Source organism: Schistosoma haematobium, chromosome 1 (assembly GCF_000699445.3).
Source record: "Schistosoma haematobium chromosome 1, whole genome shotgun sequence".
Taxonomy (NCBI): domain Eukaryota; kingdom Metazoa; phylum Platyhelminthes; class Trematoda; order Strigeidida; family Schistosomatidae; genus Schistosoma; species Schistosoma haematobium.
Window position 1 is genome coordinate 65549453 of NC_067196.1, and position 27242 is coordinate 65576694.

Sequence of the window (27242 nt, forward strand, 5' to 3'; positions counted from 1 at the left end):
CATGACAACAATCGATAAACAGTATGTGATGGATGCTTTATAAAGAAAAAAATAATTATGTTATTCTTTGTTTATTCAAAATAAGAAACTATTTAGTATTACAGTAAACAGGTTATAAATGTTTTAATATGTCGACATTTCAATCAGGAATTGTTCTAGTACATATTAAATTAATAACAAGAATTTGGAACCAGGGTAGTATAGTCTAGTTTTAGATTACGTTCGCTCAGCATGACTAAGTTAACAAAACATGGTAATTTAAGGATGATAGGCTACTTCTATTATAATCAATACATAATTCATTGAATATAACGCTTTGTTGTTTTACAATTAATCTCAGATATTCGTAAACGGACTACAATGAAAATTTCGGTATTTCAAAATACTTGTTCATAAAGTATATAAATATTTTGTCTAGTAACTCTGAAGTCTATTTTTAAGTTACATAAGCAATTAACAAAACTGTGTGAAACTCTTATTATTTTAAATTCAATGAAACTGTTAGGTATGCAGAGGAATGTACCAATAATTATCATGTTAAGTCTATGGTGGCCTTGGACTTTAAATGTACATCCCCTATTGGCAATTATTTAATTCATTCGTTACATATTGTGTAAATGTTGTTTTCTATTTTTATGGTACGATGTGGTTTGTTTGGTTAGTATATAAATAGAGTATGTCTGAAATACAATGATTCATAACTCAGAGGCTGTGACTTGCGTTCTAGACTCAACTGGCTGGGCTAGACAGGGAAGCAGGACCAATCAGGGCACTAGGTCGTCCTTACGTGTTCCCCGTGTCACCGAATCGATCGATAAATACGCTGCGCATCCAACCTGCAGTCCACGCGTTACAACAGAAGCAATCGAATCTAACCTGTTGATAACAATCATATTAATTGTTGGTGATTAAAACCAATATTGATTTTTACAATAAGTTGAAATGGATTAAACAGATCTAACTACTTAGTGTTTCATCTACGTTATCATAAGTTTTTCAATGCAATGAGAAATGTAACAAATATCTCTTTCATACACATAGTTCCCTTTATCATTCATGCTATTCTGCTAGGATGTTTGTTCTTGCTCTTTTCAAAATATCTCTTTCATATTCAGATAACCAAAATGACAAACATTTGATTATTTTGATTATTAAATCAGTGTAATGAAAATCACTTGAAATCTTTATTTAATTATCTAATCCATAGTCAAACAATTTACTTATTTTATCAACAAAAGAAACTATAACATTCTTAGTAAACACACAGATATACCGACATTCTAGTTGCATGAAATCCAAAAGGTGATGATAAGTTTTTGATCCATTTTCAGGTATTTTAACATATACAGTAATTGATTATTTCAGATTTGTTTATTTACAGCCAAGTTCTTTTGATTGAATAAAAGAATTTCTCTTTGAAGATTTTGTATCAACTGATTACATGATCTTCCTTAATTTGAAAAGAAAAAAACAACAAAAGTTTTCATTCAATTTACGTGAAATAGTTTAATATAATTGAAATACCTTTTTTTGACAGGGGATGAAAATAAATTTTTACACAGTTTCTTAGTTGTTGATATTGTTATCGTTGTGTAGAGAATTCAAATAGTGTCTTATATTATTAACAAAATATTATTTTCAGTTTGGTTGTTTACACTGTAGATCACCAACGTAGATGATCTATGTTGAAATGATTGGAGGCCTACTTGAGTTAGACGTGAATGGTGTAACAAACTAGTTAACGTCGAAGTCACACCTCGTGGTCAGCGCTTTACATGGACTACCCCATTGACGTATCAAGGTACCATAGATGCTTTAAAGACTATACAACACAGAGGACGTTAATACAGAAATACATTAGATAAAGTAGATACAAGCGAAAGTAAGACCACTGCCGCATGGGCCAGTCCATGGCATACGATTAACTGATGCGCGTTGGTTGTCCCTGACCTTGACGAGGATCGATGATTTGCTCGATATTCAATGACCCAACTGCCGGATGATTTGGCTAGGGCTTAGTGACATTTCGCTGGCTCTACAACACTTTAGTTTGTTAATTCTATAGTTGTGTTTGAAAAAGAAAAGAAGATGTAGGGAAACTTTTAAACTAATATTAAATCATGGATGCTTAGTGTTGAGGTGTTGTTGTATGCTTGATCAAAATATTTGTTCAATGCTCTCTTGGGTTTTTACCGGTAGTTTAGCTAAAATCAGTTTGTAATTCAAAATTATGAAAATTCTACAATCTTCATAAATCCTACTATATTGAATCTATTATTTTGCTATATGTAAAGAGATGGATGTGAAAATTGTGATATAGGAAAAATTAAACAACTACATTTATAAGACATTACATCACAAATCAGAAAAACACTGGGAGGGAATCATATTAGGATTGTTGATTGTATTATTTTATGAAATATTAAACATCTAATTCTGTTGTTCTTATACAAACGATAACAAATATTTGAATATTAGATTTAAACTATAAAAATCCTTTAAAGTATCTGTGACTACATTTTTAAAAAATCGAGATTAAACAAAAGGTATTACGTATACTACTTATATATTTTAAGTGAACAAGTAAGGATGAGTTAAATTTATTGAAAAAGTATCAATGAAATATCAACGAAAATCAGCCCCAACTGTGACTCTAATTTGGTCGTATGAATGATTGTTATTAAAACATACATGTTGCCAAACCTCATATATAATTGTCGACTTAAACCACGTTTGTGAATGAAGGAATTCATGGATTTACGTATACATATATTTTGTACACTCATTGATCTGGACAGGTAATCAGCGAGATAAAGAGAAGAGAAGAAAGAGAAGTGAAATGCGTACAGTGGAGAGGGCATGTGAGCCAAGTCAATTTAGCAAAGTGTTAATCAATATTTATAGTCTATAAGCTATAGATATGTGATGAGTAAGATAAGAGATACATACGCACACGCTTACATAAAAACAGTTAAGGTTGATAAACGAATACTTGATAAGGTCAAAATGTAGCTTGAGTAGACTGCATATATTGGTTTGTCCATAAGCTAGAATAAGCTATGTGGGCTTAACATAGTAATTGGAACTACAAATGAACTGGAAAATTAAGATTGGAAATCTGAAATGAATATTGCCTTAAGTATGATACATGTAGCGATCGAAAATCAAACGATATTTTTAGATTTTTGATGATACAACTAATTAGTGATAAATGAAAAGTATTCCAAAAACCATTTGTAATACTATCCATTATAGTTTAATTATTAACTACAACATAGAATACAAATAATTCTTGTACATGGTTTCTATGCTGAAATGTTTCACACAAATCTTGTTTTAAATTATTATTCAGATCATGGAATTTTTAAAGTAGCAAATATTGATATCACCTACATCATTATTTATTTATTTAAACACATAAACATTGGTACAAAGGACCACCAAATACATATGTGCCACACAATAACAATGAGGCCAGTAGTAGTTATCATTTGGTTTGTGTGTGGGCTGGGATACCGTCCGGATGACCAGACTGAAACAGGTGCTTTTCTTACGAACCACACCCCATACATACCTACATGATAAAAGAATTATTATTTCGTTTGGAAATAAATCAAATTGTTTTTGTGTAACTGCTTCACGATTTTAACAAGTAAATTGTCTACTTTTGTACAGTTTTTGTGTACAGCTTATCGGAATACTGATGTAAATGACAATTTTTGTTTTCTTTTTTCACCTCTGTCCGTTCACTTACTTTCTTGCTTCGATTTGGGCACTCGGGCAGTATCACAGCCTTCACACATCAAATGAGATTTGTGTAGCACATATGTATTTGGTGCCTCATTGTACCAATATCTATATGTTAAAATAAATAAACAATAATGAGTTCATGTAGACTGTTGTAAAAGGTCCATAAAATGATGTTATATAATCATCTAAGATTAAAATAAGTAAAGGAATTGTCTACAATATTTACAACAATAAAGATTTATTGCAACTATAAATTGTCAGATTTGAAATAAAAAAATTAAAAACGAAATTCAAAATAGTATAAAGAATTGCTATACTTATTTTTAGGTGAACTATATTGACATCGTTACTTATTAACAGTGAATTAATTCTTTTGAATGTAGTCATAGAGACAATATTATTCTCTTTTATTTGATTTAATTAAATAATAGACTGTCGGAAATATATATTTAGCTTAAGATAGGAAATGAATTTTGATGAGGTTATCTCAATACTAGAATATTTCTATTTGGGAGTGACTATAGATAGACTATAGATACACCTGCGATCATTTATTCTAACTACTTCTAAAAATATCTATTTATATATTTTATTACAATGTCTATCACTGTGAATAATGCTACCTGGAGAGTTTAAAGCGAACTACATTTGATAGATATTATCTATGTTGTTCGTTCAGTTTCTTCGTTAAATATATTCCATATTGAAATTTAAGGTCAAAATTTAATACTATGAAAAAGAGAAATTAAGAGTAGTAAGTAAACATATTGTATTGAAAACAACAAAACGAAGCGTGAGTTTCTTGATTAATGTAAAAATATTTATGAACATACATGACGTAATCTTTATAATCAGAATACTACATTTAGCTTAGTAAAAGCTTTGAAACAACGCGTTTTTTCTTATGTTATTTAGTGTATTTACTTGGTATTGTTTGGCTTGTATCTTCCCATTGAGGTTTAAGACTGCAATTGATCAGTCTGTTATTGGCATATATGTATACTGTGTGTATGCCTCGATATTACCTTAATTCACAAGCTATTTGTAAGCAATGATGGATAGTGGTTTATTCTAAGAAATTTTGTGCCAATTTACATTGGTCAGTAGTAAGGGATAAAAATTCTTTTATTGAATAGTTATCAATAACCTGGATGCTTCATTTATTGGTCAGAAACCATTCAACTGAGGTATGTGCTTAACAAGTATATTGGTAATAGAGTGGAAAGTTTATACAGAAATAATTGATAATTCCATTTATGAAAAGTCCCCTTTTTTTATAAACGACACATTGGTTGTTCAGCGTAGTGTATAAAGCAGGCACAAAAGCAAAGCTAAACACTTCTAATTTTAATAACTCTACATTTTATAACTTGATCCTTAAACCACAAAACCATAACATTTATTAATTTCGAACAATCATTTTTATTTAAAGACTATCATTCTTAATGATGAATTGGCAAGGTTCAATTTAATGATAATGTTGTAAAGACTATAAAATTTTCGTACCTCTGTCCGATTGACTGAAATTTATCATAAATTATAAGTGAGAAGGTTTCGAATAGTCTTATTACAAGTTGATGAAATAAAAATTTTAATGGTGAAGTTCATGAGTCGATCTAAGCTAGACCACCATTGAAATAACAATTCCTTAAAATCATTATTATTGTACTGCATGTGAATGATAACTATAGTTCCACTTTTTAAACAGTACTTTTAATTTTCTTCAAACTCGTCAGTTGCCACTTAATAAACATTTTCATCTTGTTTAGCCGTCATGGTTAAGCCACTTCTATCGATCATGTTGCAGTGTGATAGCAAGACTATATGAACAGATGTCAACGATTTTTGGAGAGGGCCGCCATGAAACCTGAAATTTATTGTTTTTCTTTATTTGTTTCGTCAGGATGGTCCATTTTCAAGGAGACCAAAGTTTCCCGTTAGATCAATATCCCCTCTACTTAGAGTTTTATTCAGAGGTGTCACCTACAAGCTATTCAGATATCGAAAGATTTCTTGTAAGACTTTATTTAATCACTGAGTATTAGTCCAGTCCCTAGTACTGACCGAGTTCTATCAATTGATCACAAGTGATAACTAGCACGCTATCCAAGTTCAAGCTTCTTGATCAGATACTTACAACCGTCTACCTTTTGTTTAACTATGTCAAACTCTATGCGTTTTTTGTTGTCATCTAGAAACACCATTGAGTATCCCTTCCTTTTTAAATCCAATAATGAAACTTCGTTGAATTAATCCAAGTCACCTTTTCTATACAACTCAGTGTGCTCGTCTGTTTCTAATTGATCTTCAGAACAATAAATTAGTGATTGGATTGTAAGGATTATTTTTCAGGAATCACAAAAATGTCTTATAGTGTCATGGTTTTTAAAATAATTCTCTACTGAAAAATATCGAAGTCGTTTTATCTTATTGATTATTAATTCAAACTAGAATTCTCTTAGTTTCAATCGGGTTTCTTTACGATAATCAAGATCAGTTCATTGATCCACTGCTTACGGTATTCAATTGTGTAACTACATATATATTGCAGATAAATCTTACCGGTCATTATTCATTTAATAAAGATTTAAAACTTGAATTAACCTAACAAAAATGTATCGCGAAAATTATTTTAAGATTGATGGAGATTAGTGGAGAAAGTGATCTTTCTAATAGAAACCAAGTTCTACATTAGTTGATGAAATAGTTATACATACACGAGTTGTAGTAAACAATGTGATCTAGATAGAGATGAACAAACATGATGGACAGTATTTGATTAACTTTTATTTCAAATACATTTGATTATACTGGTTAAGTAAACTGAATTAATGTACATCCTAATGTTTGTTAGTACCAATTGGATCCCATTGATCTAGTTATAGCATTTACACTGGTTTTAGTGTTTTGGAATACTTTTTAATTTACCTTTATTTGATGCTGTGTGGTATACGTGTGAATCCTATAAGAATTGCCAGCCTCATGGAATTTATAGATGCGTTATGCTGTGTCAGGTGGTAAGTTACCTTCTTCTATGTCTTTTAACAGGCCATACCGTAAACCGTTAAATTACATAGTTCAACGGTGTTTGTGATGAGAAATCGAAATAATATCTTAAACAATAAATAACAAACATAAAGTAAAATACAAGACTAGTGATGTTTGTTTATTAAGGTGGAAAAATCTGTTGAAACGTTGTATAACAACAATAGATAAAACCTAGTGCTTCAAAGTGTTTAAATTATTTTTCCTGCACAATTTTTATATAAATTGACTGTAATATTGACGGTAATTACCTATGCAGTGCAAATCTGACATTATTCTAATTAAAATGAATTCAATATTCCTAAAGCAATTTGTGGATAATTATCAGTATTTCAACACTTGACAACAAAAAGCAAATTATTGTTTAATATTACCATATAGCATATATATTTGAAATTATAATTATTTCCGAGAGACAGCCGGTATTCACTATTAACTATTTTAGGAAGTTACGTTATTATTAAGCAACTTCTGTTCGAATGATATGCGAACTATATTTGTAGTGAACGAAAATTAGGGTAAGGTAAATCGATCTATTAATTCATGTAAGCTCACACAGTGCCTTTATAAAATATGAAAATCATATATTTAATATATCATTTGAACATTGTCCCTGAATTGTCCTATACATACGCCATCATTCTTCTAAATTTTTTGTTATTCCGATTGCTCTCTATTTTACTTCTCTTTTTTTCAATTTTTCGCTACTAAGGATTTCATTTATAATCCGTACCACATACTACTAATAAGTAGTGCACATCATATATTCACTATTATGGAATGTGCTAAAAGTATGTTGTATATGTGGATAATAACTAAAATTTCGAAAAAATCAAGGGTCATGCGCTTAAAATGGAATGTTGAATAATAGTTAACGCCCAAACGATAAACTTGTAGATTTTTGCTTCTGTCTTTACGCCTACCAACTTATTCTTGTTCATGGATATTATTATTCAAAATATATTTCTTAAGAATAGCAAAATTAGAGTTTCGCGTAAATTGATATCAAATACCCAACGTTTCAATCCTATGAATCACTGAATGACTATTTCATATTCATTTGAGGCTTCTCAGTAGTACATGCCTGTTAATCAACCACAGATCTTCTGGAAAGGTGGAGAGGACACTAGATTTCGATTACAAAGTCGAACGGAATCTAATGGTTCATTTTCCTCATTTCAATCAATGTGTTCGTTAGCCTTAATATGTTTTAAAATATAAAGTATGTTAAATAAAGACGTAAAAAATTGTAACTCATAACTTATTAGATATTTGTTTAGTAACTTAATTCAAAGTCTTATTTAAGCTTATTACTGATCATAATGTATTTCATATATATTGACATATTAGTCAATTAAGTGGAGAGATTTACTCTTGAATTTTTCTTCTCTAACATTTATTTAGAAATTCTAAGGAGTATTTCCATTGAATGAACACATAATAAACAGTTATTTGATTAAAAAACGTTTTGGAAAAGAATGTCAAACTATTTGTTGGTTATTTTTTGTACCATAATCGAAATTCAGATGGTATCGGATCATTATTTTGTTCTGGCTAGTTTTGAAAATTATTTTTTGTAGTCCAATATTGTTAGGGAGTTTACTTGAATATCTGGGCTACCCTTTCTTGCCATCTGAATATTTGTTTGCTCTAACACATCACTATGCCTATTAGTCTCATAACCTATTCAGGTGCGTTTGTGAAATGTTTACAACATTTTGCTGTACAAATTACAAAACAGCCCAATCAGAGACATTATAGTTGCTGGCAATATACATCGAAGAGAATACACATCATTCACATATCGAATCCTGAACTGCTAACTTCTGACTAGCGACCACACAATAGTTATCACAAGGATCGACCAAGAAATGAGAAAATGAATCTTGTTGAAATACTTTGTGTTGAGAATTCTATATTGTACTAAAAATATAATATTGAATATAGCCACTAATAATAATAGTAACAATATATGTTACATTGGATGTATTTCATCAAAATGAAATTGAGAAATACAAAATGCAATGACTAAAATTTTGACAGAATCAAAACGTATTTCTTTTTAGATAAGTATTATTAAAATTAGTGTACATTTAGTGCAAACAATAAATAGTTGAATTAATGAATTAATTAAAGGTAGACCACCATGGAAAACCTGGAAGCATTGGACGACCGTTTCGTTCTAGTATGGGACTCATCAACAGTGCGCTTCGCGAGATTTGAACCTCGGACCTAGGAACGATTAAATTACTACAATCTCCACCAAATCCCCTTCTGATAACATACAATAAATCACATTTATTTTTCTAATTAAATAAAATTTTCAAATGTAAATTTTGTTACTAGAAGATTTAGAAAAAAGTTTTTTTAAGTTTCATTGGTGCTATGACATTTGTTTATTGATAACAAATGTTTCCTTAAAATAAACAGAATAATTAATCCATTCAGATGTTATATTTAATTATGATGATATTTTGTCTTCGAATGATAAGTCATTCATAATTACATTTCATTTCATTCAGTATAATTATTCACCAATAACAGTGTTAGAACATAAAATACCAAATGACTGAAGCAGTACGTGTACAAAAAAAAACGTACAATGTGATCTTAACACAATTAGCGTTAATGCTAATTCACTGTGAAACTAAAGAAAACGTTTTCTTAAACCAATAAGCGAAAGTAGGATGACAGAATAAATTGGAATTTATATAAAATCTTATTATATAGTAAAGCTTAGTGGTATCGACATTAAGATAAATAGAAATCGACTCTACTATCAACAAATAGACATATATAATGCTGCTAAGTCTACGAGTTAACATGTATATGTATCCATACATGGATAGGAAAGTAAACAACTTAGAACTACAGAGTAATGAGACAATTATGCTTTTTTTTACCTTGTTAATCCACGATTAATTTTTGATATCATACTTATCATTTATAAACAAATATGAATTATTTGCAAGTTTTAACTTAGTTTCAACATGGTGTTTAAGAGAGGAAAAAGATATGTATCTAGTCTCATTAAAACCGTTCGTATCCAAGTTCCAAAAACGTATTATATATATATTTACAAAAAGTTGCTATTTCGATGAACCTTAATCGATATATCTAGTGTCGTTCTTCATTGATCAGTTTACCAATCAGTTCCCAGTAACAGGAGAACATGGAACAAGTGTGTACGGCCTTTTACAAGATGAATCTTGAACGAGTCGAAATTAAAATCGTATCAATGGTAAGAAAAATATTAGGCAAAATGATTCGAAAAGTAGGAATGCGTTAGCAGTATAAAAAAATGTGAAATAATTTCTAAATAAGAAAGATCAGTTCAGCGACGAGTTCTCTTTTAGGCGAATTCAGCTTTGAAAATGAATTCGCCGAAAAAAGAACTCGTCGCTGAACTAATCTTTCTTATTTAATGTCTTAATAATTTCTAAACTGAGGATATATGAGTTATGCAAGGTAAATTCATCTCTACTTATCTTGAATCATGTTTCTCGGCGTCTCCAGCGACTGATCGTCGGTATTGCAGTGAGCGCGTCAAATAGTCAGAACCTATAAACACGACCAAAAGCAATAGTAAATTATACCACAGACTAACATCACCCACATCAGTAAACATCTGGAGTAGAAATAGGCGTTGATTGAGTCTATTCAAGCCATATCTCAAAAAAGCCGGTGGATGAAGGTTCAAAGTCTTATCAGCCGAATTCCTTTTTAGGTTCGGCACCCTATGTTTAATCTTAGCACCATCGTATGTGAGTGATGCACCGCAGATATCAATATTTAAATATACTAAACGGCATATTTCACAGCTATATATTACAAGATTCCAACTAATGAGCCAAACAAAGTATTTAGTCGATAAGGTCCAATTTTATGCTTAATTCATCGTTCTACTTTTTACTCATGAATTTATTCTGTCACAAAACATGCAAGCCATCAGTTTGACCACCCGAATCATTACTTGCATGTATGAATAATAAGGCTGAAAATAGCGACATTGATTCCACAAATGATGAATAATAAGTGACTATATCAACAAATTTCACAAAACTAAGCTTTACTTATGATATGAAGATAAATGTTTTATTCACTGTGATTGAACTAAGTCTTACTCATCGATTGAGTAATACAGTTATGTAGTCAAAACTTAGCTACAATAATTGTTTTACTTCGGATAATTTTTTATATAAATATATGGCAATATTCATTAGAGTTGCAAAGAATCTGTTTCATACTCAAGCATTTTCTTCTGACATTCGTTCCAAATGACTGTTTTGAAAGAATGGCGATTAAATCCATTAAATTATACGTAAATAATCATGCTTATTGATCGAATCGTTTACATAAATTGGCTTTGATGCACTGGAATCTAAAAGCTTAAAGGATCAGGTTTGACATCATACTTTAATTACATAATTGAACATATGGTGAGACTATAATTTATGGACAACCTTCAAGCGTTGCCAAAGTGACCTTGAGAGTGTTCAACTAATAACTAGGACTGAATGGGGATTAGAAACCAGTGTGAGAAGTTGGAATTTTGATTTACAGTTGATGGTTAGGTTAAGGCATTACATTTAGAGTATTCATCACTAACTGACATCTGCTATAATGCCAAAACTCCATTTAGCCAAATGGATGAATGAATTTCGTGCCAAAATCCTAGACCTGTTAAGATATACCTGATTGGTTCGTTCATAAATTATTGTGCGCCGAACATGTTAATGTCTGTGCATACATTGTACAGTCTACCCATTTTTACAAATAAAAAATAGTGAATAACTATCGGTTGAGAAAGCTATCAAAAGTATTTGCTTAGTACAACTCCACACCGGTATTCTGGAGAGTTACGGAGGATATATATATATATATATATATATATATATATATATATATATATAAGCTATCAACTTTTCAAATAAATAAGTTTCACGATCACAACCGTTAAAATTACCATAATATCCACAAAACCCTTCTGATATTAATCAACATATGCTCACTAGTAACTGGCTTCAAGAGGTATTTCATGGAGTTCTAATGAGAAGCAGTGGACTTCAACCAGGTCAGTTGTGAGATAGTAACTCACTGAACACAATGGTGTATGTATCGCTTAATTTCGTAAACTAGTTGAAGTTAGACATTAACACTGTTGGATGCCGAATCAGTGGTCTAGAGGTTAAGTGCTCACGCGCGAGACCGATATATCCTGGGCTCGAATCTCTCGAGGCGTGATCAGGGTTGTGCACTGCTGAGGGGTCCTACAATAGGACAAAATCGCCGTTCAGTTCTTCCAGGCTTTCCATAATGGTCTAGCTTCAATTGACTCATGATCTCAATCGTTGAAGTAAGTTTCATTCAAAATAAACTCGATTAAACAAAATGAGTCATTAAGCAGTATTTAATATCATAATAAACAAATCTTTCAAAAATTATAAAACCATATGCAAAATAGACTATGGTTGAAAGTGCAGTCTAAATTTATTTATCTTTCCAATCTATATCAAGATTTGTAGATTTTATACTGTTTTGTGTCATCAGTGAGAACTTACGACGAAATCCATAAAAACAGTTAATCAACTGCTATATACTTTCTTGATGAAAATCAATTTCAAAATTTTCATGTTAACGATTTAATAATCTAATAGAGAGTAAATCTTTCAAATTATCTTCTCATGAACATGAAGATATAATGTATATGAATTCACAATAAACACCTTCTAAACTTACAATGTTAGGTATCCCAAATCTATTTCATTAAAACAAATATAACAGATAAATTCATTTCTAATCCATATATATATATATATATATATATATATATATATATATATATATATATATTATTGATATACAATTTAATAAATACATTGACATTATTTTCTTTATCATTATGTCAAATTTCTTTTCAGTACTATTTCGCACAATATTCATTCAGTAAATATGAGAAGAAGAAGAAGAAGAAGAATAAAACAAATGAAATGATTGAATCATGTACAATTACTTTTTAATGATCATTTAAACAATGTTGAATTTCAATTGGAATATCTACTTCTATTCGTATATAGACATATAGATATTACTTATAATGATGATTATTACTTTTCTTTTTTTCTATTCTGGGCAAATTGTTTAGAACATTTTGTTTTGTTTGTTTGTTTTGTTTTTTTAGAAAAAAGAACGTTGTAAAAATTGAACATCGCAAAGATCTAATATAATGAAATGGAATACAATGTCTTATGTACCATTATCCTATTATTAATGAAATTATAATGAAAAATATAACAATCGATAATCTACTTACCAATGAACGATATATAAAGACATATAAATCAATAATAGTTCACTAAAATAAAATGTTAGAAAATCACTATCCGGATATATAAAGAGAAATGTAAAAGGAAAGAAGAAAAAGACAAATGATACATTTAGATGGATCAATATAATTTATCGAATGATTTTAATTATCATTTAATATAAAGGAAAAGAAAAAGAAAAAACAAACAAATAGAACAAACCAGTTTATGAGAATGTTTTTTCCATTTGTTATTTAACACATAGATACTTACAAATTAGACAAATAAAGAAGAAGATAGTATTCATTAAATGAGTTAGTTACTATGGCAATTACACAAGTTAATAACAAAAAAGAAAGAAAAAAATGTGAAGAATCAATGGGAGAGATTAGAATAGAGAGAAAGGGAGAAAAGAGATTTTCTTTATGCTATATTTCAATGAATTAAAAGTTGAAAATAATTAATTGACTATTATTTCACTTTATAAATTATCATTTATAATGATCTTATACTTGTATCGATGTATTTCATAATTAAATCCAAATATAATTATTCCTCATTTATCTGAATTTAAAAGAAATTATGAGTTATTGTTTGTTATCACTTTTTTTATTTTAATGAACATACATGAGATAAATTGGAAGGAAAGAAATGAATATTAACTTGGAATAAACTAAATTTTCTTTGTGATGATAATTATAATGTCAACGATTGAATGATTTTCCTTCAATTTAAATTGATATTTATGATGTATATGTGTTAGAATATTTCGATTAGTTATTTATTAAATTAAGTCTTCTTCAGCAGATTCAGTTTTTTGACTGGTGGTAAATGTACGTGAAGTGGTTAGTTGTGATTGATTTTCTCTTGGTGGTGGGGGAGGGGGTTCTGTCATACGTTTAATTTCATCATTACCTATAGTACTTAGTACACTATCATTTCTAGAAGTTGAACTTCCATTATTTCCACTGAAATTTTGATGGAATAAACTCAATAGGTCAATAGGTAGGGGGAAAATGATGGTAGAATTTTTCTCATCTGAAATACTGCTTAATGTTTGTAAATAACGTAATTGAAGCGCGATGGGACATTCACCAATTTCCATAGCAGCAGCTTTTAAAGCTACTGATGCACGTTGTTCACCTTCAGCAGCAATTACTTTAGCTTTGGCCTCTCGAGCTGCCTCTGCTTCAGCTGCCATAGCACGCTGTAACTGAATAGGTAAACGAACATCTTTTATATCGACACGCTCAACCTTTACTCCCCATGTCTCTGTTGCTGTATCTAGACAATCTTGCATTAAATGAGCAATTTGTTCACGCGCTGTTAGAAGTTGGTACAAATCCACTGTACCAAGGACATTTCTTAATGTAGTCTGAGCTAGAAGACGAGTGGATCGATTAGCATCTTCCACGTTGACAACTGACATCACTGGATCGAATATGCGATAGTAGACAACAGCATCGACAGCGACAGTCACTGAATCTTTTGTTAAAACCTCTTGAGTTGGTACATTGAATGTGAATGTACGTAAGTCTATTGTTTTGACATTGTCCAAACAAGGTAGAATGAATACAAGACCGGGTCCTTTAGGAATTTCTGATACTAATCTTCCAAGGCGAAATACGACAGCTCGTTCATATTGTGCAATCACTTTGAGACACATAAATAGGGAAAATGGTAAGGTTAACAGTGCAGCTAGATAAGCTAAGAGCTGCATTGCAGCCTCACAACCAAACATTCCTTTGTTGCCTTGACGTTTATAGGATCCTCTTTTGCCCAGACGTTCAGGAACAAGCGAAAATCCACGCGCCAATGTTGGCATTGAAGCTGGAACACGCAACTGGGTTGATTCGTTAGCATGATCTGAAACATTTCCTGATCTTTCATTTTCGCGGTCTACTTGATAGCCAGTTAGGGCTGGTGGTTTACGTGCATTAGCGTCCATTCCCCCTGGATTTGTGTTTTGTGTATCTGAAGCAAATGAAACCGAAGGCATATTTTAAAGTCACAATTAGAAGCTGTTAAATGTTTATCAGATTCTTTGAATATCAACAATCTGTATTTATACAGTGCATTTGACAAGTTTTGCAATTCATTTAACAGTTAGTAGTACTGTCCAGAACATTTGAACAATTTAGTACACTTTATTCACGTACAAGAATGATTTTGTATGATACTCATGTGTGTATGTCACGATCTTTGTAACCTTCATACATTCTTCCATCATAGTTAAATTTGTCCTATCGATTTAATAGGAATAACTAGTTTATTGACCAATCAATTCATTGGGATAAATGTTAGAATAGTTAGCTGACTATCCTCATATGTCCGTCTAACAATCAGTATGTTAACTGTAAAGTTGGTAACCAATGGAAGCCTTAGTTTACATTTATTGTCAAATGGAAACTCAAATTGCAAATTATGTAAGCTTAATTATACTGTTTTTTGAGAGATGATTTATGGGATAATCCATCAAAACGATAAGATTAGCTATTATTACGTTAGGTGTTATAAAAGTATAAAATGCTAGTTTCAGTAGTCAACATAAAACTAATGGCTAAGCTACTAAATGAATTCTATTATTATGAAGGAATTATTTATCCATACAACTATTTGAGAATTCAACTGGACAATAATTATACTCGAAATATATTAAATCTCTATATAAAATAGGTGAATGGATGAACGTTTCGTCTTATTTGGGATTGGTCAGATGGATGTAATCGTTACACAAGTGAATAGCTACCTGGAATTATGAATTAAGTTAATAACGCGTCGGCGTTTGAAACGAAAGGTACTGAGTCCGAATCTCGAAGTGGACATCAACTCTGGAATATCAGTATATCCAGCTGACAAGTCCTAAATAAGGGGAAACGCTCATCTTGGATTCCGCTGATAGCCACATTTCATCCATTTTACACAGACTTATGTCATAATTGTACATAGGGTAATCTGCAAACGACCCACATATGGCAACTACGACCAATGAAATTCTAATCAAGATATCAACGACAAGATAATTCAAATCGTACCAAATCAAATATATTACAACTATTTTAGGGTAGTTTCAGTATCAGTCAAATGTATTTTCAAAATAACTCAAGAAAGAATCATCTATAATTTCACCAATATGTAGATAACATCAATAGGTCAATTAATATTTTTTATATTTTCAACATAAAGTATAAATTACTGATTATAGCATGGAATGAAATATTTAAAAAAAACACAAGGAAAAACTCTTTTTTCTAAGGCTGTATCAGTTACTGTACCTTTATGGACGACCTGTGGGCGACACTAAACTGACCTTGAGAATGTCCACCTACTAACTAGGACTGAATGAGGGTTAGAAACCAGTGTGAGGAATTACAATTATGATTTACAGTTGATAGTTAGAGTTAAGAGTTAGATTTTGAGGTTTTACATCGCGAACTGACATCAGCTTAAATGTCAAAACTCTATTTAGCCAAATGGATGAATGAATTTCGTGCCAAAATCCTAGACCTCTTATCTTATATCTGATTGGTTCGTTCATAAGTGATAGTCACGCCGAAAAACAACATAAATGATCCACTTTTTTAGTTCTTTTCCCATTATATTTTAGAAATGGGATGTCTTTCTAGTGAACGAACATAACAGTAGCCATCGTGTGACATACCCACTGACAATGAACTTAATTAACCTAGGTAAAACTGCCCACTCTTTTTTCAAGCTTGAAAAAAGTGTGATGAATTTTAGAAATAAACCAGTGTGAACCATTCATGCACCTCATTATGAAACATATTAAGATAATGAAGTGAGATGAAGTTTATCAGAACTATGTAACATATTAATTCAAAACACCTTGAATAGTCCAATCACACATATACTTGTTAAGATGTTTGTAAATGATTAAAGTTCGAACTAGGAAAATTATAAGGTCAGAAAAAATATTCATAATAAGGAGAACAGTAAGAGTCACATCACTCTGGATAATAAGTCAGTGTTATCGGAATAGGTTCAAAGAAGAACTAACTGTTTTTAAACACATAAATGGAACTTGAATCTCCATGTCACAAAAGCTTTAGTGAATCTTAGCATTTTCACCTACACACTTTTGCACAATGTTGAAAAAAGCTGATTTGTTACCACCCCTATGGCCTATCTCAACTAAATAACCTTTAATGATGAGGATATTTGTTTAGTATGTATTCTTATTAGATAATTGGAATTCATGAGTTTTTGTAACCAGTTGGATATACTTTCAGATATCCGTATATGTGGATTGCGATCTCTCTTCTCTATTTACTTGTTCACTTGGGAAATTAAAATGATAAATGCATTGGTATATGCTTACATGCTTTTACGGTTTTTAGTGAAGCGTGGAACTTGACAACCCAACAGGGACAAGTAGGCTATGTAACAGTTCTGCTGATTGGTAATTTAGGTCTTTGTTTCAATGCAAAACTAGTTCACTTACTTCTGAATGACAATGTAATGGAAACACTTTTTTGATTACTGAAAGCATAGTCAAAATATGTTACCACCTTTCCATCAATTTGTGATCTTTGGAGAATATCTTCTCAATCCTTCGACTGATAGATTTATTGTTCCCTAGTGGTACTGTCTGTTTAAACATTTAGTTTTACTGAATGATAACTTTTCGTGTGAAATGACTCGAGAAATAAGGATGAAATTCCAAATATTATGACTTACTTATTTCACTAGGGTGAAAATATAAAGAATTATATGAACTTCAAACAGACAATAATGAATAAGTTTAAAAATTTAATAGTTGAGTTCATGAGTCATTTGAATCTAGACCATCATGGAAAAGCTGGAAGTACAAGACGGCCTTTACGTCCTACTGTGGGACTCCCCAGCAATGCGCATCCATGATTCCGCCTCGCGAGATTCCAACCCAGGACCTATCAGTCTCGTGAGGGAGCGCTTGACCATTAGACCACTGATCCGGCATCCAACGGTGTTAATGTCTAACTTCAACCAATCCACGAAATTGAGCCACCGTTCACCATTGTGTTGAGTGAGTTACTATCTCACAAGTGACCTGGTTGAACTCTACTGGCCGTTCAATGCTTCCAGGTTTTCCATGGTGGTCTAGTTTCAGTAAACTCATGAACTCAACTAATAAATTACTATAATATCCACAAAACCCCTATGTGATTATATGTTTATAAATGTTGATTGAGCTTTAAAGTTGTAGCTGTTAAAATATTATATGTTATCATACATATGAAAGTACATATCGTATTTCATGATAAATAAAAGAATGATTTTGAAAGAAAAACACACACAAGTTAGAAACTGAACAGTCTTATTATAGATTACAATTATTTAAAAATGCTAACTCCTAACTAAACAATAATGTGTATTTCATTGAAATTATGAACCGATCTAAGTTAGACCACCAATGTGTTTTCAGGTTTTTACTGGTTGTCTAACTTAGATTGATTCATAATTTCAATGAAATTCAACAATCACCACGACCCTTTCCTGACGATAAATTAAAACAGAACTATGGGTGTAAATGACTTATGAATTGATGGCTTTTGAAAGTTTCAATTAGTGAAGAAAAATTTCCTATTTTTCAAAATGATCATATAATTATTCCGTGTTTCTTCATTAAATTTACATATTTACAGTCTACAATGAAATATTGATTATTTCAGGTCATTAATTAACCTTACTTGAGTTTTCCTTCATTTATTACATAAAAGATACTCAATTCATTTTATTCAACTTTGTTATAATGATTCACTCAACTTCTAGGTGGTTTTAAAATAAACGAATAGATAAATCAGACTGTACGTATAAAGGATATTCAATGACACAGCCAAGAAATACAAGAAAGTAAACAACTAATGACAATATTTGTGGAATCACATCGCTATCTGGAATCATTTACATCATGAATTGATTTTAGTTAGAGACCTATTGAATATAATGAAGATTGTAGTTCCATCTTGAAACAAGTGTTTAGTGGCCCTAAATCTGATTCGTATTTGATCGTATGTTGATTGCTATCGAAATATATATATGTCGTCAATCCTCGTAAATAATCATCGACTTGAATAGCGTTAACGAATAACGGAATTAAACAAGACATACGAGAATGGATGCTTGAAAACGCATATTTTGTATACTCATTGATCTGGACAGACAATCAGCGAGATAAAGAGAAGAGAAGAAAGCGAAGTTGAATGCGCACAGTGGAGAAGGAGTATGAGCCAAGTCGATTTAGCAAAGTGTTAATCAATATTTATAGTCTATAAGCTATAGACATGTGGTGAGTAAGATAGGAAATACGCACACACACATGCTTACATAAAAACGGTCAAGGTTGATAAACGAATACTTGATAAGGTCAAAATGTAGCTTGAGAAGACTGGATAAATTGGTTTGTCCAGAAGCTAGAATAAGCTATGTGGGCTTAACATAACAACTGACACTATAGATCTTCACAGTAGTATACAATAACTGCCGTACCACGTATCGAAACCAGAAAATTTATGCTACACATCAGGGGCATTACTTTTAGACCTGTGAGAGTTAACTAGCTTAAAGTGATGGTTTAATGTCCTGACTCAAATATCAGTAGGATTGTGGTCCTAAACATCTCATTGTTCCTCAGTTTTCACTAGTTGTTCATTTGAAGTCGCATCACAATTGAAAGTATCCTGAAGTTAAATAGTCCACTCAAAACTCGCATTCTGGTAATATCTAGATGAAACCTAATGAAGTCCCTTGGAATTCCACATGCACGAAATCATTTCCGGGAATCGAAATAAGGAGATTCTGTCTATTGTGCTAACTCTTAACCCCGAAACCATTGAATGACATCCAATGATGATTCATGATGTTTTGTCCAATACTTCATCGTTTTCACTGATAGTCTAGTTCGTGATCTAAACTATGAAAATTTTGCAATCTCTACTAATCTCACTATACTGAAAAGACTGTAATAAATTAACAACAGTCAACGAAACAAATATGAATGGAAAATAATTCTCAAATCAATGAGATAAACAAAAATAAAATATTTATCTCTCCACCGTACCATTCATAAAGATCCCGGTTATTCGTTTTTTCCCCATTAATTATTTCCCAGAATTTCAAACATTAAAATCTAATTAATATGATTTTATATTCTCCATCAAATTTATTCCAATCTAAATTTCCCGTTTAGTCGGCAAAAACAACATATATTATCTCATCTTTATCAGTTATTCTATCATAAACAACCAATCTATTTTAACAAAATAATACAACACATACATTTATTTTATTGTATTACCTTTAAAATTAAAGTTGAATTAATGTGAAGTTTAAATTGTAAATTATAAATTTCCAATTTGTTTAAATCTTCAATACTACTAAATGCAAATAAAATGCATCATTTTGTGGTGGTGGAGAAGATTTGTAGCTCAGGTGGATGATTTTGATGGAGTTTTGTTCTCTGAGCTGGATGCTTTGGTCGTGGAGCTTTCCGAAGAACGATGAAATCATATGATCATAGTACGTTTCTCGTTGTTCGAAAAATGGCAGAATTTCGCCAAAAGGCGGTCTTCCGCTCGAGAACAACTGCATTTTTTTCTACGACTATCTTCGTCAGCATGTTCTACCAACAAGTGTAAGATACAGATCTCTAATCAGCTGCCCATTGAGATGGAGAATAGCTGAGCAAAGTGGAAGAAAAATTGGGAAACCTCATGATAGCGGATGCACATTACAAGATTCGCAAATACCAACACGTCATAAAGGACCAAAAGATAATGCTATAAAGGACACTCACGTCAGAACACATGGGAATCTTAACAACAGCCATCGAAATATTATACAAACGACACAGAGAACAAAGAAGAAATACCCTAAGTTTAAAAGAACGGCTAAAATCCCACGACCAAACCATCCAGCTCAAAGAGCAAAACTCAATCAGAAAAAAGGCGCATCATTGATCAAGTTAATTAGGATTATAAAAGATACGTAAAAGAAAGGAAACATTACATACCTTAAGGGTGATAAGATCTCAATCAATTATGATTATTATTTTTAAAAATAACAAAATAGAAATTTTCGTTTTGTGATCAACTAAGAAAACTTGAAACAGTGAATAATTTATTTATTTATTTTTTAATCTGACTATGGATAAACTTTAAGAACTTCCATTAATGTTTATTAATCAATTACTTAAGGCAATACATAAACTACACTTGAACAAATTTTAAACTCTTCTAATTGTTCGGAAAATCGATTAGTACACTGTTGTTTTGTAAACCCTAATTGTATTCAGATCTAACTGCTATGAGTAATGATAGAATGATTTTTGGTTTGACTCTCTGATAATATTATAAATAGAATTTGCTTCATAAATTTATTAATATAAACTCGGTGCTTAATTATTGTGAAAATATTTGTCCAAATTTGTATAACAGGTTTTGTAAAACTTAGTTACTTCGTTGACTTTGTGTAATCTGAGTGTGATTCATATAACCCCAAATGCTCTGGCACGGTTGAGGGTGATGAGAGTCAGCTCTCTCTCTTTCGAAACGCGCTCACATGATCAAGAGTATACAGTCACTGTCGGGGGATGCTTACTTACTTTACGAAGTTGAGAGGACAACAAACGAATGTCCTGCACTTTAACCGGGCTGGTGGGTATGGAGGATCTATCTGTGAGAGTTGGAAAACCTTGATTCCAAATCAATGGGCTCCAGGATCCTAAGGGAACAGATGGTGTATGAACCTATTGTGAGCCACTGGCTATCATGGAAATGCATTTCTTTACGTTGCTCCACTGCCTTGTGGGTCACACCTTTAGGTCAAAGGCTCCGGGTATGGCCCCCCAGGAGAACCACCTGCTTCAATTCGGGCACCTGAGTAGTATCTAAACCCTCACTTAAATCAAATGACGAAGTGTAGCGCAGATGTACTCCGTGCCTCTTTGTACCAATATTTGTGTTTAAACAAATAAATAAATATGACTCACATAACTAGATGAATGTTTTGTCATAGTTTCAAACTCTTCATCTCACACGAAATAAAACTCGGAGAACTCTGTATTTCAGAGAGTCTGAGAGTGAATTGCTCACTATGAGGATTGAATATCCTGGGTTCGATTTCTAGTGCGGTCGTGGATGAGCATTGTTAATATGCAACACATTAGGCCCAATACCTATCCACTCCTCCTTAGTTTTAAATGGTTTTCTGACCAAAGTCAATCCATAATATGACGTTTACTTCATTAGTTCTCCATTCATATTATATCAGTGAGTAGTAATTACTAAACACCATAGTAAGAATTAACTATAACCAATCATAAGGCATTAATATGTGAAACTCAATTCTAACTTTTTGCTTCATAAAACCTGAATGTTTTGGTAGGCATTTGTTTTTGAACGAATTCCTATAACCCTTCCATTGAACAACTTATACAAACATACAATTTAAGATATCATTTTCGTTTTTTGAATAACCAAAAAGTTTGAAAATAAATAAATACGTATTCTTCAATATTATTTCAGTCATAAGAGATAAATGATATTAAATTAGACATGTATTTGACATTGTATCACGCACCGATAATTTTGTTAATCTAGATAGAATACTTTTCAAAAGATCTACCGTTACACCATACGTTGAATTTCTTTATTTCCCTTGAATTTCATTCAATACATAACAGACGTTGATGCATATATAATTAATTTTAACTATTGTATACAGCGAAACAATTTTCGATAACTTTATAACATTAAGGCAAGAGTATTAAAGGGAGTATCTATTAATGTAGATCAGTTATTCAGAGCAGTATTAGTACATTACTAAATAAAATGCATTTGTTTATTGGTATACAGTAACATATATTTACTGTTGATTAAAAATTTATTGATTTGCCCATTACAAATATAAGAAAAATGTACAAGGTTAGCTATGGGTAGGTAACTGAAGCTCACAATTGTAGTACTTGCGGTTTAATTACCCGATATATCATTTATTTCATTGTTACTAATTAGAATGACACATGTATACGTTTGCTAGATGTGATTTACACCATCACTTATAGCGCTACTGTAGCGTACTCAGAAGTACAAACATCTAATCTTCATATTCATTTGCTACCATAACCTGAGGATGTAAGGGTAGGGCCTTTTACCAAATTACTTCTGTCTTTAAATATGTCATAATATTGCCTAACAAATGCATATGACAACTGAGTATCAAATATTGGTTGAAAAGTTCGATGGTTTGTCTACATATTGTACATACTTATCTGATCTACTAAAACAGCAACATACGAAGATTGAATCTCCTATCCAAAAAAATCACGAGTTTTACCAGTATATAAACTAACAAGAATTAACTTATAGTTGTCAAGCCATATAATTTATCTACTAGGTAACATGTAATATCTAACCAGCTGTTCATAAAAACCTTAAATTTAGATCTTCTATGTAGCACCTCAATGTATTTTCATATAACCTAATTCATTTATAAATTTTCAGTATAAGGTTGTGGAGATTGGTGAGTTTAGATTCATATCACGAATGGATCAATATTAGACCACTATTAAGAACCTGGAAGTACTGGACGACCGTTTCGTCCTAGTATGGAACTCCTCAGCAGTACGCACTCACGATCCGTCATACGGAATTCGAATCCGGGACCTTCGGTCTCGCACGAGAACATTCAACCTCTAAACCACGGAGCCGGTATCCAACGGTGTTAATTTCTAACCTCAACCAATCCAATATTGATACATCCATGATTTCATTTTATAAATTTGTCTAATCGCGTAATCATTCTAACAAAAAACAAAACAGTCAAGTTTGTTATATTATTTTACTTGTTGGTTTTTGAATATTCCCCTTGTTCACCCTAAGGAATGAATTTTGCCCAGTATCTGTTGGCATATGTCCATTCTATGACGATTGTTTTTACACAGATAATAAGTCTTAAGTGTTTCTAAGTAAGTGTGAATAGTGGCTGGTAGCGAAACCATAATGTAGTAACTGTTTTAAAGGAAAAGATGCCATAGTTGAATTCTAGAGTGAACACCAACACTGAGATCCAAGTTTACTTTGTTTGAAAATCTATTTTAATTGATGACAAACAAAAATGATTATTTAAAAATTTTTGGTGTCGTAGAGATTGTTAAATCGAAAGTTCCATTTAATCGGTTGGGACTATTTAGACAACCACTACAGACGAGAGAACACTGGATAGATGCACAACGTGACACTTCACAGAAAATGTGGTTGGTCAGTTCCTAGGACCATCTCTCAGGCTACTGTAATTACTTACACCTGTTACCCCTCGTTGAAGAGCGCAGGTTACCCACCAGCATTCTCCACCCAACTCTGTTCTGGACAATCCTTTCCATTTGCTGTTCATCCTTTTCATGTCTGCTTCCAATTCTCGATACAGTGTGTTCTTCAGCCTTCCCCTTTCCGTGTCCGTTCACGATCCCAAGTAAGCACTTGCCTCGTGATACAGTTTGGTGATTTCCTCAATGTGTGTCCTATCCACCTCCAACGTCTTTTACTTATTCCCTCCTTAGCTCGAAGCTGACTTGTTCTCTCCCACAATAGGCCGTTGCTGATGGTATTCGGTCAACGGACATTGAGTATCTTGTGCAGATAACTGTTTGTAAATGCTTGTGCTGTTTAGATGATGGTTATAGTTGTTCTCCAAGTTTCTTCTCCGTACAGTGGAACTGTATTAGTGTTCGTATGGGAGATTCTGACTTCGATATTGCTTGACAGTTGTTTTGAATTCCGTATATTCTTCAATTGTAGGAATACTGTCCTTAATTTGTCAATCCTTTCCTTTAAGTCTGCATGAAATCCCCTTTGCTTATCACTGATGCTGACTAGATAGGTAAATAAACGTTTCCATCTCTTCCAGAGTTTCTCCATCGAATGTGATTGGTTTGGTTGGTGTACTTCCTGTTGTATGTGAGGATCTTGTTTTTTCTCTTGAATATGTTGAGACCTACTGATGCAGAGGCTGCCGTTACACTAGTTGTCTTCATCTGCATTTATTGGTGCATATGAGATATAACAGCTAGATCAAGCCATCTAATTTCATGTAAGCTGTCCAATGTATTCCGTGCTTCTCCTAAAATACCTTCTAATAGGACTAAACACATATTTAAGGCTTCCAGTTTTTCAATGGTACTCTAACTTACAATATTCTGTGATGTAAAACTATTGTATTACAATATAGATTAACTATATATGTATAATGGTAGAGTTGATGATAAACAAAACATGTTATTTGTATATTATGATATAATTCATTTACATCAAATGAGCATGAAAGAATTTAACTCATTGTTATAGGATCATTTAGATGATGTTATGTAAACAAAGAAATACATTAAGACTGATGAAAAAGTAAATATACATTGAATAACATCTCAGATGTACTTTTTACATATGTAATCAAATAAGCAATAAGTTGTTTATTTAGTCAATAATTATGATTTTAGATAATGTGAAATAATTACTTGACACTTCGATTACATTCTATTTCAACTAATGATACTTCAAAAAATATATTGAATTAATTACATAATACTAAGAGATAATTTAAGAGAAAAAAGTAAAAGATATTAGTTAGGAACATTTTGATTTTCATAACGAGATAGACATAAATGTACTGGAAAGCACCCAATTGCATCACAAGACAAGCCCTCACATGGAATCCTCAAGGAAAAAGGAAAAGAGGAAGACCAAAGAACACATTACGCCGGGAAATGAAGATAGACATGAGAAAAATGAACAAAAATTGGATGGAATTAGAAAGGAAGGCCCAGGACAGAGCGGGTTGGAGAATGCTGGTCGGCGGACTATGCTCCATTAGGAGTAACAGGCGTAAGTAAAGTACAAATTGTTTGTTTATTCATTAGTTTCAAAATAATCACAATACTTTACCTAATCCAGTACTTACTTCAGAATGAAAATAAACCTACGAGATAAAAGCAATAATAAATAGTGGAAAAATTTTTATACACAAATTAATAGATTTGTAATATCCCATTGAATAGAAAAATTAGATTTTCTGACGTTTCGTGATTTAGTGTAAGCCACTTCCTCAGAGAATAAATAAAATAGCTAGGCTTACACTAAGTCACGAAACGTCAAAAAATTTAATTTTTCTATTTAATTAGATATTACAAATCTATTAATTTATTTATAACAATCTACTCAATGCTCAATTTATTCGAAATTATCAAGTCAGACCTTGGTAATGATACCTACATATTGTAAGGTTCATTTTATTATATGAAATCAGTATTTTCATTGGTATTTACTTGAAAAGGTTTAAAGTACCATGCAAAATGTATAAAAAACGCGTCAAATTATACTATAATAGAGCTTCTTGGATATATATGTTTGATTATTAAAGTTGATACGTCTAATTTAATAAATGAGGTTAAAAATAAATAAATAGTGTTCAGCGCACTGAGCATCTTATGCATCATACACATCAATGAGTGTTAATTACTTACTTACGACTGTTACCCCTTGTGAAGGAGAAAAGGTCGCTCACCAGCATTCTTCATCCAACGTTATCATGGACAATCCTTTTCAGTTGTTCCCAGTTAAATGACTATTAGTTTACAACCAATACACATATTTCAAGTTAATTGAGAGGATTTGCTTTTAAAGGAGTATATAAAATTATAGTTCATCTTATTGAAATGGTGGAGAAGATTTTTAGCTGAGATGGATGATTTTGGTGGAGTTTTGTACTCAGAGCTGAATGGTTTGGTTGTTATTCTGAGTAACGATGAAAGCTCCACGATCAAACTATCCATCCCTGAGAACAAAACTCTACCAAAGTCCACCTTATTACTGTAAGTGAAAACATCTCCGTTTAGGAATTAAAGAATAATATTGTTTAAATACAGTTTAATCTACTCTGAAATTATAACCAGTCATTATATAAATGATAGATAAGCAATTGTGAAATGAAATAATAATTTCTCATTAGTAGCTTTACAACAAAAAATATCAACGAGACTATAATTTATAAAGGAACCAATCAGATATAAGATAACAGGTCTTGGATTTCGGCACGAAATTCATTCATCCATTTGGTTAAATAGAATTTTGGCATGTAAAACCCCAAAATCTA

The 27242-nt window shown here is 31.6% G+C and overlaps 1 protein-coding gene across 1 annotated transcript; it reads right to left on the reverse strand.

Moving 5' to 3' along the window:
* Positions 1-427: 427 nt before the first annotated feature.
* MEC2_1 (Mechanosensory protein 2) lies at positions 428-15224 on the reverse strand. The gene is made up of 2 exons (XM_012937725.2): positions 12535-15224; positions 428-1450 (listed from the first exon to the last, which is right to left on the reverse strand). Exon 1 carries the CDS (start codon positions 15097-15099, stop codon positions 13885-13887), a length of 1215 nt encoding a protein of 404 aa, XP_012793179.1. The 5' UTR covers positions 15100-15224; the 3' UTR covers positions 428-1450; positions 12535-13884.
* Positions 15225-27242: the final 12018 nt, after the last annotated feature.